Consider the following 17,402-nt stretch of genomic DNA (forward strand, 5'->3'; position numbering starts at 1 on the left):
CCTCTGGGGTTTCCTGTCTCTCCCCGCACCCGCACCCGTCTCCACCTCCCCAGCAGCTGTTCCCTGTCATGTCAGTGCATTTACAATGAGCGCCAGTCGCCTGTCTCCAGGTGGTCAGAGGTTGAAATCCCTTTTGAAAAGTTCTTTAAAAAAAAAAAAAGAAAGAAAGAAAAACCAGAAGTCATGCATGTTCATTGTGGAAAAATTAGAAATACAGAGAAGCACAAAGAAGAAAAAGAAAATTCCCCAGAGTTAACCGTCAGCCGCTAGGCTATGACAGGGGGAGGGGGTTGAACCCAGGCGGTCTGGCTCCAGCACTTTCTAAATCACAGTGCCTATGGCCGGATGACATGGAGGGAGCTCCCTGACCATAGGAGGGGTTAGAGACACGACGCCCCTCTACCCTCACTCACAGCAGAGGTGGAAAGCTGGAGACTGACCCACACATGGGTGGTGAGTGGTGTTTGACTCTTGGAGATTTAAATAAAACAAACATTGAGAGAGCTTATGAACTCTGGGATGTGGAGTGGTGGCGCTGTCATTTGGGCCGAGTGTCCTGTCCTGTTTCCTAACCCTGCCTCGAAGGCTCCATTTATTTCTGCCCCAGCCTGACCCCCAGAAGCATCTACTGATCTTAGCATTGGGCTAAAAGCTAAGGCCAGCCCTTGCCAGCCACTTTTGTCCACTCTCCCCCCCCCCCCACCACCTGGGCCACTGCGTCTTTTAAACACTCTTGGGACATTCTTGCACAAGGACCCAGTCTTCTTCCTCCCCGTCCCTTGGGGCCTGAATCCTCAAACCCTGTCTGGCCCAGACCAACCCCCTGGTCCTGGACAGCTCCTTTCCCTCTCTGTTTCCTCGTGGGTACAACGCCAATCATGTCTTTCTCCCGGTTGTGGCGTGGGTTACGTGAGGTGACGTCTGTAAAGTACTGAGCCTGTGGAGAACACTAAAAATAAAAGCTAGCTCTTATTATTGCTCTTACTATTAGATTTTTCTCCTTCCCCGTTGCCTGCTTTAACCCTGAACTGTGGGTGCAGGGACTGGGGGAATAGGTGGGAGGAAGGCTGGAGATACCGGGCCCCTCCCATCTCCACTGTGGGTCTTACCTTTGCCCGTTGCACACAGTGTTCCGTCTTCCGGGATCCCAGTGTCATCTGGTGGCATCCCTCCTTCCCTCTTTTGGTCTCCATTTCCATGTTGTTTCTCCAGAGAGATTCTATGACCACTTCCAAAAAAAACTGGGCGGGGGGCTTTCCGCTGAGCTCACAGCCCCATTATGGCATCGTAGTACTGAAGCTGTTCAGTATCGATTCTCAGATCTCCCCACTCATTCTTTGCTGGAAGGTGATGACGGAGTCTTGACTGACAATTTTCATTAAAGAGCCGAGGCTGGAACTAGGAGAACAGAGGCTCAGCCTGCCCCTGGCTCCAAACTTTGCACCTTGGGATCCCTGGCTCTCTGGGAAGAGTGAAACTGCCCTTCAGAGGTCCATGGCTCTGGGAGAGGGCCAGCCAGGCCTGTTGCCAGTGGCAATGACTGCCCCTCCTTCTGGCACCTTCTCTGAGTCCCTGTCCTGAACTAGCACTAGTGCAGAGGAAACAGATCTCCCCGCCCTGAGGTTGGGGGTCCCTGCCTGGCCCTGCATAGGTGAGGTGCTCTCAGTGACTCACCAGGAGGGTTTGCTCTCCAGCAGCCTGGAGCTCCTTCATGTTCTCTGTTTGCTCCTCTCTCTCAAGTCTCCATGTGGTGGCCTGTGCAGTCCCTTCTGTGGGAACCTTCCCTTCCCCTAGCTTTTTCCTACTTACCTGTTGATAGCGACCATAAACAATGCTAACAACGGGTACCACTTAGGCAGCTACCACAAGGACCCTGGCACTTTGTTGTAAGGAATTAACCCCTTTTGCAGATGCAGAAACTAAGGCTCAGAGAGGAGGGAGGGATTTGCCTAAGCTCACAGAGTTAAGGTGTAAAGCTCAGACATCCGGATGTGAAGTCGGGGACAGACACTGTCACTCTGCTAATGAGGCAGCTGGTGTGTCCTTACATCATGACCCCCCCAGGCCAGGTAGGGTGACCCCAACATGGCCACCGCTTGTCTCCCTGCCTTGTAATTACCCCTCTGATGCCTCCCATCCACTCAGGGTCTGTCACTGCCCCAGCATCTAGCACAGGGCCTGGCCTGGCACATAGTTGGTGTTTAATCTGTCATGCCGTCCCCAGTGGTTGGAGTGCTGACAGAGGCACATCGCAGTTGTCAGTTCCCATGGCGACTGACATCACTATGCTCTCAGGCTGTACCCCGCCCCTTTCTCCAGGGCTTTTGCGCTGGGAGCTGGCCGTGGTGCTGACAGGCCCAGGAATGGCCACCTACCCCAGACCCCAGCTGTGTGTCCCAGTAGGACACTTCCTGAGGCCCACCCTGCCCCAACTCCCTCGGACAGCCTCTTGCCCATCCTTTGTTCAGGAGACGTTTTCCTGAGGGCCCTGTGCTCAGGCACTGCTGTAGCACCGTGAACCCATAGAGGAAGGATCAAGGAGAGCCATATGGGACTCCAGTCATTCGACGATTCATCAAACATTTATTATGCACCTTGTATGTCTTGGAGAAGCCCTGAGGAACCCAGACTCCAATTGAAGGTCGAGTTGAGTTTTAAGGGGTAGAGAGCCAGAAAGGGCTTTTGAGCAGTCCTTCTGCTCAAAAGTCCTTCCTGGCTCTTGGGATTGCATGGGCCAAAGCCTGCAAGTGTGCAGGTGAGAGGCTTGTGCAGAGGGAAGCCCACCTCAGGACTCTGGCTGCCAGCCAGAATTGGTGATTGTCACTTTACTTTTTGGTCTCCCCTTTGGCTCAGAACTGCCAGCATCTCTGGCTCTAGTGCCCAGCCCAGAACCAGGCACAATGGAGGGGTGTTGGAGCCAGGCAGGGGACTGGCATCTTTGTCCTGGAAACCAAAGAGCCAGGTATGCTCTGTGACCAGATCTGCAGCATTTTAGAGAGCCCCTGGCCTGCTGGGGTGGGGGCAGATACAGTGGTAATTCTGGCAGAAGATGAGGCCTCCTATTCAAGGGGACAGTACCTCCCCAACCCCCAACCTTAAAAAAAAAAAAAAGGTAAAAATCCCCTTCTGGTGCTGAGGCCCAAATGGCAGTGGGAAATAATCACTTTTCACAGGCCCCTTATCCACAGCCAAGCCCTGTGCCAGTTTAATCAGCAGTGCCGGTGTGACTTGAAGAATCCCCGGCTTGAGAGATCAGGAGAGGGGTTAAAGAAAATTACCCTCGCCTCCTCCATGCTAATGTAATCTCTAACCAGATCTGCCTAGCCGCAGCTCAAATTGCTTTTTAGATTAACATTTAATTATTAACAGGGTCCCTTGGAAGGCCTCCGGCTCAGAACAGAGATGGGGGAGGGAGCGGCAGGAGGGAGGTGGGGATGGGCTTCTACTCTGGCTGCCTTACTGAGACAAGCGGGGTGGGAGAGAGAGGAAGGAGCAAGGGAAGAGGGGTCAGGAAGGGAGAAAGAAAGAGAGAGAGACAGCAGGAAGGAGAAGGGAGGCATCAGGACAGGAGGCAGGTAGAGCTAAGGACAGGGATGTAGACAGAGGAGAGGAAAGAGACAGACAGTGGATCTTCCTGTCGTGGGAGCCCCTAAGGGGGTTGGGGGAAGCTTGCACCTAGATTCCTGAGGACATTCCTGGGCTGGGCAAGGGTCCCTCCACTCTTCCTGGCCAGAAGCAGGTTTGCTGCCCCTCGTTATTTAGAGAGATCTGGACTTTCTGAGGCTTTCTACTTGCTCAGCTCATGGTGCTGGGCACCAACACAGAGAAGTGACCCGTTTAGGGCCACACCGCCAGGGTCTGACCCTAGTATTCCCAATCCAGCATTCATTCTCTTCCCCGGGCCCTGGGCCTCCCACCACCATTTCAGGCTCCTATCTGCCTTTGGAGCAGGCTGTGTGGCCAGGCAGCGTGAAGAGACTTGAATTACAGCCAGAGGGATGGAGGTGAGAACTGTGGGAGGGCTCCCTTACCACCCACCTATCCTGCCACCACCCCCAGGAAGGCTGCAAGGCCCTGAGGAGTGGCCAGCATCTCATTCACTTCCTGAAAGGGAATTCAGAGTCTGAACCATCTACTCTTCTCCTTGCATGATGAATTGCTGGGTTTTGCCAGCTTCCTATCTTGTCCCTGCTTGAGATTCTAAGTCCCTCAAAGACAATGGCTACATCTAGAGCCCCTTTGTGTGCCCACAGGTCAGGGACTGCCCCACACCTTGCACACAGCTGGATTAAGTTTGAAAACCAAATGATCACATCCTCTTATGTCCAAGTTAGATGGCCCTCATACTATCAGCTGGTCCACTCCCCATAAAGGTTCATTTGGGAAACAGACTCAGAGAGGTGCTGTGACTTCCTCCAGGTCACCCAGCCAGTGAGAACCCCAGTGCCTGGCCCCTGCCTGGCAGGTACAACCCAGAGGCCTCCGGGGCCAGCTCTCTTCTCTGAACTAGTCCTGTTGGACACCAGGAAGGGCCTGGCATGACCTTCCCCTCCAGGTCACAGCTAGGCTTTGGCCTTGAATGGAGCCACAGAAGCCAGGTGGGTAGCTCTAGGGATTGGAGGTAGAGGAGGAGATGGGGGCTCAGAGGGGCGCAGCCCATGGCTTTCCCGGGGTCACAATCTCAGGGCCCTGCCGTGAAGCCAGGTGTGTCCTCCTATTCTGCCTTGGGGTCAACCCAGCCTGGCAAGGGGCAGACTGCTGACCTGCGGACACATGAGGGAAAGTTCCAGATGCCTGCCACATCAGGAAAATGCTGGAGGCAGAGAGAGGTCAGGAACATTCATTTTTATTGGGAGGTCAGTTCTGGCTAGATGTTCCTTTCTGGCAGGACACTTTGAGTCATTTCCGTCCTCCCAGTACATGGCACAGAGCTGGCCCTCAAAAGATGCTTGGGAAGTGTTTGCTGCCTAAATGAATGAATGGGTGGGTAAGAAGCAAGGCCTGGGCTTTACTCATCTCAGTGTTGTTCTGCCCAATGCTGGCCTCCTGAGTTGCGCTCCTTGAATGTTTATGGGATGAATAAGTGGCCTCTGGGAGCCCTTCCCCTCCTCTCACCCCTTCCTTCTGTGATCCCAGCCCCTCCCACAGTAGAATCAAAATGGATTTGGGCCCTGGGGAGAAGCAGACCCTTGCTTCCATCCCTCCCTGCCCAGTTGACTGGGAGCTGAGGGCTGACGGGCCCCCAACCACGATGGAGCTGCTGTACAGTGTGGGTCTGAGGGACTGACTGGCATTGGCATCCTTGGGCTCTGCTATCTAAAAGCTGTGTGACCTTGCACAGATGACCTCCCCTCTCTGTGGCCATTTCCTAAGCTGTGAAATGGAGCCACAGAGGCCACGAGGAGGAGGCGCATGGGCTTGGTACAGAGGGCAGTCAATACATGCTCACCACCGTTAAGAGCCCAAATTGCATGTTGCTCTTTCAGAGCTTCCCCTCCCACTGGCCCGTGGGCTCCCTGATGCCCCCTGCAGCCAGACAGGTGAGGGCGAGATGACAAAAGGCAAGCAGGGCCCAAGCCCCCAAATCCCTGTTCTTTTCATAAAAACAGAGACAGCCTCCTCCCATTCATTGTTCTGCTAAGGCGAGCATCACAGACTCAATTCCTCCTCGGACCTGAAAAGTTCCTTCCTTCCTTTCCCCTCCCCTGTCACATTTCCTTTATCTAAATCCTCAGCTATGAAAGGACACATCGACAGCTGGGGGCGTTATCTGGTGGAGGGGACCTTTTCCTCGGGTGTCTCCGAGATAAGGCGTCTTATCAGCCCCCATGTCAGGGAAGGTGCCAAGCATTCTAATCATTGAGGCATGCGACATTTTTCCCCTCCCTGCCCCCCCCCCTTTTTTATTAAAGTCACAAAAGACCTTGAGCTTATAAACAGTCTGATTTGCAGATAGGGTTTCAAAATGAACAGTGCTCCCTGGATGGTGCTTGGCCAGGGGGGTAATGAGTCCAGGCGGGGACTCTGAGAGGCTGGCCTCCTGCAGATGGGATGATGCCAGGCAGGGAGGGGACAAGATGGGGTCACAGAAAGAACATGAGTGTTTTAGGCGCATGCCCCAGTCCTGTCCCTGCCTTGCTGTGTGACCTTGTTTGGGACGCTTGGCTTCTCTGGGCCTAGATCACTTTATCTGACAATAACCAATTCATTGATTCGGCCATTCATTCAACACCTATTTAGTAAATGATTACTCTTGCCAGGCACTGGGGAGAGACAGACAAATAAGACACGGTCCCTACCCCTAAGAAACAGTCCAGTGGAGGGAGAGAGATGTGAAAATTGGCAATTACACCTTGGTGTGATTAAAGCAGAGATGGTGGATATCTAGAGGAAGGGACGGGTGAGCCAGGGTCTGAAGACAGATCTGAGTTCGAACGGATCAGGGTCACGGTGCCATAGGCAGGAGAACCAGCAGGGGCAGGGGTCTGGAGGTGTGAGGCAGCCTGGCTGGAAGGAGGGCCGGGGGAGCCAAGAGGGAGATGAGGTGTGGTGGGCAAAGAGGGCTGGGCTCCACGCCGGGGCCAGAGAGGTTTTAAGGCCAAGGAGGGGGATTTGACCGTCTTGGTTGCAGATGATGGGGATGATGCAGGAGTTGGAGGTGGTGGTCCCCTCCCCACTTCCCTCCTAGGACACCCCACCACCCTGTTATGTGCCCCCAGTGGCAGGACACAGGGTTCCTGGGAGAATGGGCAATGAGTTGGGAGAACTGGGGGTGCAGAGAGAAAAAAGTCCCTCCTCTTTAAGTGAAGAGCATCTCTCAGGCTGCCTGTAGCCCTCCAGAAGCAAGGAATGGGAGGATGCAGGCAGCTGCCCTGGCAAAGCTGAGCCAAAGCTGAGGCCTACACTTGAACACCATCACACCCTGAAAACCCCCGCGCCCTGAGCTCAGTCGGGTGACCCTTCCCAGCTCCCAGAACTGCCTGGCATCCACCATAAGAGCACGCTGACAACTAGAGCCCTGCTGGGAAGGGAGCTGATGGGGTCCCAGGAGGCTCCAGAATAGGCGACCTGCCCCTCCCCCAACAATTGCAGTCCCCAGCCCACCCTTTTTCAACTGCAAAGCATGTGGGATGTATGGCCCAAGGGACATTAGGGCACCTAGAGAAGGGCTGGACTTCTGGACCCCAGTAGAAGGCTGGAGATAGGGCCGGGCATGGCCAGGACTCTGGAAGAAAGTGACCTGGAGGTACCCACAGGGATCATGGAGCCACTGTTACAGGCCAGAGAGGGTCATTAACCCAGCCGGGGTCACACAGCGTGTGCTGGGAGGCAAGGAGGTTTCAGGCTTCCAGCCCAGGTTTCCACAGAGCACCAGCCTCTGACCTCCCTCCTTACTGGCCTGGGTGCAGCCAAGCTCAGTGGTGAGGGGGTAAGTGCACCCAGCCACTCCCTGCCTGGCAGGCCACTGCCCCCTGTGGCTTGGGTTTCCCATTTGTGGAGGGAGAGGTCTTGGACTGGCTTTCTCCGGATCTCCCTCCTTTCCCCCAACCCCTATGTCAGAGCAGTGAGAGATGGACTCTGCCCTGGAGCAGGGGCCACAGAAAGAGGCTGGGGCAGGGTGAGGGAGGTTGCCACAGGCCTCTTACCTTCCAGATTGCACACGATTGTGAGTCCCCATAGACCATCTGACTGTGCGTAAGAGGGTGCCTGTAAGTGCAGAGGAACTTGCCATGCAGCAAACACATACGTACATAGGTGAGTGTGTACCAGGGTGTGTGTGCACACCCAGCCCTCCCTGTGCACATGCACGGCGTGTCCTCCAGGGCTGGTGTCCAAGGCTGTGGTGATGGCAGGCCCGAGTCAGGCCTGCTCCCGCCACCTGCTCACGTCCCAAGTCCCCGAGGAGAGGAGCAGCACTGCCTTCCTGCAGTCAAGGACTTTCATCCCTGCAATAAGCCCCACTTCATTCCCTTTTTAAACTGTATAATTTCTGCCTGATTGTAATGGCCTATTTTAAAATTACCAGAAATCAAAGCCGGGAAGTGGATACTGCAGCTTTTATTGCGTCTCTGTGTTAAGGCTGGCGACTGGGGAGGGGGCGGTGAGAATCACCTCCCCTCCCCTCCATCCCCCACTTTCTCTCTCTCTCGCTCTTTTTTTTTTTTTTTTTTCTTGAGACAGTAATAGGAGAAAATTGGTTTTGAAACTGAATAAAAGTCCCTTTCAGAGGAAATCATTTCTTTCAGGGTACCTTTGCTGAAAGTAAAATAGGGCATAATGAAAGGTGGTTACGCGATTGTCTTTCATTTACCGAGAGGCCAGGACAGACGGGAGGCTGCAACCGTCTCCGGGAAATACAAGATTGGAATAATTGCGCCGTAACAAGGAGCTTGTTGTGAAATTAGTATCTTAAGAAAGTAGTGAAAAAAGGCTTTTCCTCATGAATACTTCATTATTAGAAGAAAGCGGCAGAATTTAGGACTCCAGACACCTGTTTAGTATTAAATAACTTCCCTTTCTTCCCCTTCAACACCCCCTCTGCTTTCTTCTTCTTTTTTAAAACCAACAAGAAGATTGAGGTGATCCAGCTTGGCTTCTCAGGACTGTGGGAGGTCAGGAAGTGGTGGGGACAGAGTGCTCGGGTAGATGGACATCAGGGGTGTCCAGGGTTGAGTTCACCCTGAGACCTGCCTTCTCCTTAGCAAGAAGGGAGGAAGGGACCTCTGGGTAAGCTCCCACCGCCACCCTCCCATGGGGGCCTCACAGGCAGGCCCACTCTGACCCTGCCAGTCAGGGGCTTTGGGCTCTCAGGAATGTGCCTGAGCCTCCTGAAACGTTCTCTGCAGGAGAGTGGGTTTGGGGAAGCTGAAGGCAAGTGTCTATGTGAATGTCAGGCTCTGGCTGTTGGGGAAGGTACCACACGGGCCTGTGTGCAGCCATATCTGAGCTGCTGCCCTGCGGGGCACAGACCTCTGCCCTTCCCATTCAGGGTAAGGAGCTCAGGCAGCGACAGGGATCTCGGGTCAGGGCAGCCTTGATGGCCCGTTGGGGCTGGGCTCAGGGTGCAGCATGGATCAAGGTTCAAGAGCCCCTTGTTCTCCCAGGAACGCCATCCTGACATCTCCCCTCCAGGGGGGCTATGAGGATGCCCTGGGCGGGAGACAGACCAGTACTTCAGTAACCTGGGACACCCACTGGCATTTCCCGAGCACCCCTCTGTGTAGATGCCCAAGATGACCAAGTGGGGTCTTCAGGCTGACTTGCTTACAGGGGGCCACCACGGGCCGGAAGCACAGCCTGCTGCGGGGCATGGAGGGAGTGAGGATCTCACCCAGTTGGGGGCATCAGGGCAGGCCCCAGAGCAGATGACCCAGATGCGGAGCAGGGCCGGGGCATGTGTGATCCATCAGTCCGGCCCCTACTCAAGAGCCCTGGATTCTGTCCCTTCCCGTGAGGCCACAGATGGGCCTCTTGATGCCTCAGGCCTTGGTCCCCTCATTGGTCGAATAAGGGAAATGGGTGTCTGCTTTGAGAGTCTCTGATGTTCTTCGGGGTTGCAGGGAGACTCCCGGGGGGAATGGTGGGAGGCGAACACGGAGCAGCCCCCAAGTGACAGAGCACCCCATCTTCCTCCTGCAGGGACCCAGTCGCAGAGCGCGTCCCACTGGGGACCCCCAGCTCAGCCATGCTGGCCTGTCTGCAGAGGACCCAGAACGCCCCGGGCCAACACCTGGCCTGCCCGAGCAAGAGCCTGGAGCTGCGCAAGTGTGAGTAGGACGCCTCCCCAGCCTTTGCAGGGCAGGTCGTGGGCAGAGAACGCCATTCACCCCCCAGGATGTCCACCTACCATGGCCCTGTCGGAAAGTCTCTATGCTCTCTTAGGCCCCCAGGCCTTGGCCCCGGCTGTGCTGCCTTCCTGGTCTCCATCCCCAAAATGACACCCACTCCTTTGTCTGGCCGGCTCCTGTGGAGCAAGACTCTCAACTCTGGCTTGACCTCCTTCCCAGCAGCCTCTTCTGACCACCACCATCGCCATGCCCCAACCCCGCCTCTGCAACTTCACCACCATTATCTCGCCATGTGTGTCTCCCTTACCACCATTAAAGTAGGATGACGCGGAAGCAAAAAATAGACAGAATGGGGTCCCCGCTTGAGGCCCATGAGCTGTGTGGTCTTGGGTGTTTCCTTCCCTCTCTGGCCGTGCTTTTTCACTGGGACCTAGACCTGGTGACCAGGGGTCTGTTCTCACTATCTAGGACCAGGATCCGAAACGCTCTGATTTGGTTATTTTTAGCTATCATAATTTCTTTTTTAATGAAGTACTTAGAAACGGAGATTTGCATTAAAATATGGATTTCTGCTATCTCTTGAAAAAAACAAAAACAGAGGCTCTGGTAACATAGGCCTGTGTGCCTGTACTGCAGCTACGGTTAGAGCTGAATGACTGCCTCTTTTAAAGGGATGTCTGTCTCCAGGTCACCGCAGTCCCCACCCCTCCCTATTGCTTCTGTGCTGTAGCCCAGGATCCATTGCCATTTAGCATGATGCTTACAATGTGAAAATATTTTTTTTCTTTTAAATATTTATCTTTAGACAAGAGAACATATTCATGTTATGCAACACTTGGAAGAAGGAAGGGGTATATAGACAAAAGCCTCCCTCTGGGCCAGCCACCCGCTTCCCTCGCAGAGGGGGTCCATGTCGTCAGCTTCCTGGGTGTCCTTCCAGATGTTTTATGTGCACCCCAGCAAATATGTATGGAGACGCATATTTTACACACTATCCTGCACCTCACTGTTTCCCTTTGTAATCTATTCTGTATGTCAGCTTCTAAAGAGCTTCCTCATTCTTTCGCCACATAGTTTTCTCTAGCAGGGTTGCCCATAATTTATTTGGCCAGTCCTCTATTTAGACTGTAACTGACCTGTTGCCGGTACAAGCAGTGCAGCGGTAAACCCTGGATGTATCACGAGGATGTGGATAAAACTGCAGGGTACATTTCTGGAAGTGGAAATACCGGGTCAAACGGATGTGTGTTTGGCATTTTGATAGCTGTGGTCTGATGGACATCTTTAGATGGTGTATCTGTGGATACCTCACATTGTGGTGTGAGAGTCTGTTCCCCACCCCTCACCATCACAGCATCATATCACACTTTTAGGTTTTGCTCACCTGGGCAGTGACAATAGGATCACAATGTGGGTTTGGTTTTGTTTTGTTTAGGGATACAGGGTCTAGCTATGTTGCCCAGGCTAGTCTCAAACTCCTGGCCTCACGCCATCCTCCTGCCTCTGCTTCCTGATCAGCTGGGATTACAGGTGTGAGCCACTGCACCTGGCTACAGTGTAGTTTTAACTTAGTTTTATATGAATGAGGCTGAGTATCTTTTTGTGTCTGTGCCATTTGTTTTTCCTTTGACTAATCTATTTATCTCCTTGGCTCCTTTTTTTTTTTTTTAATTAGGTGGTGGTTTTTGTTCTTATTGATTTGTAGGAGCTATTTGTGTATGATGGAATCAGACCTCTGTCTGTGCTATGAATTGAAGACATTTTCCCCAAGTTCATTTTTGTTTTTGATTCTGCCATGGAGGAATTTTGTTTGGAAAGTGAGACTTATCAGTATTTCCTTTTATGGCATTTGGATTTTGTATCATACTTGGAAAGTCCTTCCTCAGGCTGAGATTATTATTTTTTAATTCCCCCAGGTTTCTTATAGATCTTTGATGGTTTTTAAGAATTGTATGAGGCCGGGCACAGTGGCTCATGCCTGTAATCCTATCACTTTGGGAGGCCAATGCAGGTGGATCACGTGAGGTCAGGAGTTTGAGACCAGCCTGGCCAACATAGTGAAACCCCAACTCTACTAAAAATACAAAAATTAGCCAGGCATGGTGGCACATGCCTGTAATCCCAGCTGCTCAGGAGGCTAAGGCAGGAGAATCGCTTGAACCCAGGAGGCAGAGGTTGCAGTAAGCCAAGATAGCGCCACTGCACTCCAGCCTGGGCGACAGAGTGAGACTTGGTCTCAAAAAAAACAAAACAAAAAAAAGTATGATCTCTATATGACTTATAGTTTATTGGGTACAAAGTGTGAGGTGTGGATCTAAATACATTCAAGTATCAGTGCAGTGCTGTTTTAATTAATTATTATGTTTAAAAATTTTAGCCTTATTGAAATATAATTCATATACCATTCACCAATTTGGAGTGTACAATTCAATGATTTTTAGTATATTCATAGAATTATGCAGCCATCACCGCAGTCAATTTTAGAACATTTTCATCACCTCAAGAAGAAAACTGACACCCATCAGCAGTCACCTCATCTCTCCTCACCAACCTCCTCCCCTTTCTCTACAATTTCCCTATTCTGGACTAGTGACTGGCTTCTTTCACTTAGAATAACATAAGTTCATCTGTGTTGCAGCATGTGTATATCCAGGTCGAGTAGCCCTTATCAGAAATGCTTGAGACCAAAGTGTTTTGAATTTTGGAAAATCTCATCATACCAGTTGAGCATCCCAAATCACAAAATCTGAAATGCTCCAATGAGCATTTCCTTTGAATGCCATGTCAGCACTCAAAAAGTTACAGATTTGGGAATACTTTGGATTTTAGATTTGGGGTGCTCAATCTGTAATACTTTTTCTTTTTTTGTGACAGTCTCACTCTGTTTCCCAGGCTGGAGTGCAGTGGCACAATCTTGGCTTACTGCAGCCTCTGCCTCCCAGGTTCAAGTGATTCTCCTGCCTCAGCCTCCTGAATAGCTGGGATTATAGGCACGCGCTACCACACCTGGCTAATTTTCATATGTTTTAGTGGAGACGGGGTTTCACCGTGTTGGCCAGGCTGGCCTTGAACTCCTGACTTCAGGTGATTCACCCGCCTTAGCCTCCCAAAGTGGTAGGATTACAGTCATGAGCCACCGTGCCCAGCCCTGTAGTACATTTTAGTATTTGGTAGAGGTTGCTGCTCCTTGTTCTCCCCCTCTACCCAAATTTCCTTGGCTCTTTTATTATTTTCTTGTCTGAACTATAGAATCAATTTATCTAGGTCAAAACAAAAATCCTATTTGTGCTTCTACCGGGATTGCATTACATTTACAGATGAATTTAGGAAGAAATGACACTTTTATGACACTGCCTTTCCCACCAAAACATGATACAGTTCTCTTTCATGTCTCTCGAGAATGTTTTAACATTTGCCTGGTTGAAATCTTCCACACTGTGTTGGTTAAGTTTATTTCTGGATAGTTTAGCTTTTTTAGCTAGTCTTTTCTTCCAGTGGAAGGTCACTTATATGAAGGCTGTTAACTTCTGCCACCTTACTGAATTCTTTAATTGTTCCTAACAGTTTTTCAATTTAGGTTCTTGGGTTTTCCAGTTATACTATCATATGATTTACAAATGATAAATTTACCCCCTATTTTGTTTTATACCTTAATTTCTTTATTTTAATAGTTGGCTACTATTTCTGGAACAATGAAATAATAATAGTGGTGATAATAGACATTCTTGCTTTGTAGCTTCTAGATTTCCCCATTAAGCAAATGCTGGCTTTGGGGCAGATAGTTTATCAGGTTAAATAAGTATCCATCTATTCCTGTTTTGTTGAGGATTTTAAAAATCAAGAATGGAAGTTGAACTTTGCCAAAAGACTTTTCAGTGTTTATGATCACATTTTTTCCCATCGGTGAATTCATATGAATAATAGATTTCTTAATATTGAACTTATTGAACTGGGGTTTAATCCTTGCATCCCAGATTAAACCCCAGTTGGTCATGGTAAATATTTCTTTATAATACACTGCTGGATTGAATTTGTTATTTAGGATTTTTGCCTCAGTCTCGTCAAAGAGATTGTTCTTTGGTTTTCTTTCTTTCTTCTTTTTTTTTTTTTATTTTTTGGAACAATTTTGGTTGGGTTTTGCTATGTTACACTGACATCATGAAGAAAATAGAGGCTTTCCTTCTTTCTCTTTGAACAGTTTAAATAGACATGGAATTATCTGTTCTTAAAAGTTTGGTTGATCCTCCATGAAACTGTTTGGGCTAGTGCAGTTATTTGGGGTGAGTGGGTAGCTCTTTGATAATGCTATTTCTTCTCTAATAATTAGTTTGATTGTTTGTTCTACTCTTTTTGAATGACTTTGGTAAATTATGTTTCTCTAGAAAAGTATCCATTTTATCCGGGTCTTCAGATTGATTTGCATTAGTTTGAACTAAATAATTTTTATAACTCTTAAGTGGTGAGTTCACCCTTATTTCTTATATTGTATATTTTGTGCTCTTTTTCCTGTTTTTCTTCATTAGGTTAGTTAGCTAATGATACTGTCTATCCCCTTTCCCCAAAGATTCATCTTTAGGATTTATTTATTAGTAATTATTCTTTTCTGGTTTCTAACTCATTAATTTGTGCTTTTATCTTTATTAAAACCTTCCTTCTGCTTTTAGTTTTTTTCCCTTAGAGAGTTACATTTTTACATTAATCTTTTTTAAAAAAAGGAGAAATTCAGGCTACAAAGTCTCTGAGCACTTCTGAGCTATATGTAGTATTTTCATTATTATTATTTTCTAGATATTTTAAATTTTTAACCTAAGACTCATTTGAGTCCCACACATCCACACAAATAGTAGGTGTTTTGTGTGTGTGTGTGTGTTTGTTTGTTGTTTGTTTCGAGATGGAGTTTCGCTCTTGTTGCCCAGGCTGGAGTGCAGTGGTGCGATCTCGGCGCACCATAACCTCCACCTCCTGGGTTCAAGTGATTCTTCTGCCTCAGCCTCCTGAGTAGCTGGGATTACAGGCATGCGCCACCATGCCTGGCTAATTTTGTATTTTTAGTAGAGACGGGGTTTCTCCGTGTTGGTCAGGCTGGTCTCAAACTCCCGGCCTCAGGTGATTTGCCCACCTCAGCCTTCCAAAGTACTGGGATTATGGGTGTGAGCCACCATGCCCAGCCTTGTGTTTTACTTCTAGGGTGGTGGTAGTGTTTTTTATGATCAGAGAATCTTGTCTACTATTTCTACTTTTTAGGAGTTTTTTGAAGCTTTCTTTGTGATATAACCTATGGTAATTGTTGTGAGCTTTGTGGATTTTTTTATGGGGACTTAAAAAGGTGTTCACTTTGTTTTCAGGATTCAGTTTGGTGTATACCAATTTTATCTCCCATTAATTAGGCTATTAGGTTTTTTTTTTTTTTTTTTTTTTGAGACGGAGTCTCGCTGTCGCCCAGGTTGGAGTGCAGTGTCGCGATCTCGGCTCACTGCAGGCTCCGCCCCCCGGGGTTCACGCCATTCTCCTGCCTCAGCCTCCCGAGTAGCTGGGACTACAGGCGCCCGCCACCTCGCCCGGCTAATTTTTTGTATTTTTAGTAGAGACGGGGTTTCACCGTGTTAGCCAGGATGGTCTCGATCTCCTGACCTCGTGATCCACCCGCCTCGGCCTCCCAAAGTGCTGGGATTACAGGCGTGAGCCACCGCGCCCGGCCGGCTATTAGGTTTTCTATATCCTTACTTACCTGTCATGAATAGAGAAAGGAACTAGACACCTACTGCTAACATGTTCCTGTCTATGTCTTCTTGTAGCACCTGTATCTTTGGCTTTTGAATGGCGATGCAATGTTATTTAATGCATAGATATTAATAATCTTAAATCTTCACAGTGCATTATATCCTTAGAGATAAAATTGAATCCAGGCCAAAAAGTCCAGGATTCAATTTTATCTGTTAAAATGGTAATCGCTGCCTTTTAAATTCACATTTTTCTTAAAACCTTTGCCAATCCTTGTATTTAAACCTTTCTGAATTACTTTGTTTAGATGTGACTCATATACTATAGAGTTGGATTAAGCTTTGTGATCCAGTTTGAATGCCCTTTTTTTCTTTTAATAGGAGAGTTTAGCCCATTTACATTTATTGATATGACACATGTGGTCTTAGTTCAGTCATTTGTGCTTTATTTAAGTTGTCCTAAAAAGTCTTTCACTGTATGATTTGTGTTCTCTGCTTTGTGTACCTACTAATAATAAGGAAGGTTGGTGGCCTTGTTCTAGTAGTATAACTATTCCTTAATTCTCTTAGAATAGTATCTGTTATTTTCCCTAAGAGGAATAAAATGATGAAATTGGTAGATTTTTTCTCTCCACAACATTTTCTTAGAGTTCACTTCATATTTTCAAAACTCTATTGTCTAACATCAATTTTAATGATATCTTTTGATTCCAGCTATTAAAGATGATGATTTCAGGCTTGGCACAGTGGTTCACGCCTGCAATCCCAGCACTTTGGGAGGCCAAGGTGGGAGGATCGCTTGAAGCCAGGAGTTTGACATAAAGACTAGGATATCAGTCTACTTATAATTCTGTCCCCTTCTTTCTTCCTTCCTTTCTCATTTGTTATTAGCGATGCTATTAGTGTATTCTCAGGGCTTATAATATAGCATCTGATATGTCACCACAATCCCCACATTTGTTTCTTTAATAAGAATAGTGCTCACTACCAAATCTTTTGCCTTGGTTCACCCATTGTCTGAAGTTGGTCCTCTAGTATATTCCTTAAGAAGGCCTCATGTGAACAATACTCCTGGAGTTTCTGCACAATTCAGAACGGTCTCTCTATTGCCTTTCTACTTGAGTGGGTTTAAAAAAAAAACAAGTTCCTGGTTCACGTTGTTTGCTTGAGGATTTTGTAGGTTTTGTTCTACTGTCTTCTAATATTGCATGTTGCCATGGAGAAGCTGAGGACTGATTTTTCCCCCATCTATTTGATTTCGATCTTTCCATATCTTTCATGTCCAGTTACTTGACAAGGATGTGTCTTCGAGTTGACCATAGAGAGTCTATTTTCCCTGGAACACAGTATTGTGCCCTCTCAGCTTGCAGATCCGAGGCTTGTATTTTAGTTTCCTTCCTTGGGGACTCCAGTTAAGCACATATTGGCTATCTTTCACCTATCTTCCCTATGTACCTTTTTCTGATTAGACCTTTCTGACTCATTTTATGTTGCTCACTTTTTTCCCTATGTTTTCTGCACCTTTTTTTCCCCCCTGTGCTCATTCTATTTCCCCCTTTACTTGGACAGTATGCTTTTTTTTTTCTTCTGCTCTTGTATATCTTCTTTGTGTTTTTGCTTTATAGAAAGAACTGCTTACTAAATTTTTTCCTTCTTGATGAAATACTTGTCTATGATCTTCATCTCTTCTGTGACTATATCCTTCTGATGGGAGGTGTTTTTGGCCAACCATGAATTTATTTATGCTTTTCCTTGCTTTCATTTTTTAGTATATTTTTTATTAGGTCCTATGCTGGTTCAATTTAGATTACTAGGAGGAAATGAGTTTTTCCCAGTCCATTTGCAGGAGCTTCAGGTTGGGGAAAAGCCAGGGCCATGTCCTGAGCTAACTAAA

General features: G+C 48.5%; 1 protein-coding gene and 1 long non-coding RNA gene across 5 annotated transcripts in view; one reads left to right on the top strand and one right to left on the bottom strand.

Annotated features, from left to right (window-relative positions):
• The window catches only part of FAM222A (family with sequence similarity 222 member A), a 57,042-nt gene that overhangs the window by 20,673 nt on the left and 18,967 nt on the right, over window positions 1-17,402 (top strand). The window contains exons 1-2 of one of the 3 annotated variants that reach the window (XM_019039271.3): window positions 2,370-2,641; window positions 9,640-9,767. The exons of 1 other annotated variant lie outside the window; for it this stretch is intronic. In XM_019039271.3, the coding sequence (XP_018894816.2) occupies window positions 9,686-9,767 (82 nt within the window). In that variant the 5' untranslated portion in view covers window positions 2,370-2,641; window positions 9,640-9,685. Of the gene's footprint in view, window positions 1-2,369; window positions 2,642-9,639; window positions 9,768-17,402 lie in introns of those variants that run through there. One more of the 3 variants, XM_004053870.4, reaches the window with a different exon arrangement.
• LOC129526024 (uncharacterized) lies at window positions 763-2,268 on the bottom strand. 2 transcript variants are annotated; one of them, XR_008670603.1, is made up of 3 exons: window positions 1,675-2,268; window positions 1,110-1,398; window positions 763-949 (listed from the first exon to the last, which is right to left on the bottom strand). It is a non-coding gene; the product is annotated as an uncharacterized lncRNA (long non-coding RNA). The 2 variants fall into 2 exon arrangements; XR_010129412.1 differs by having other exon boundaries at window positions 1,110-1,340; window positions 2,120-2,257.

This window comes from Gorilla gorilla, chromosome 10, assembly GCF_029281585.2.
Source record: "Gorilla gorilla gorilla isolate KB3781 chromosome 10, NHGRI_mGorGor1-v2.1_pri, whole genome shotgun sequence".
NCBI lineage: Eukaryota > Metazoa > Chordata > Mammalia > Primates > Hominidae > Gorilla > Gorilla gorilla.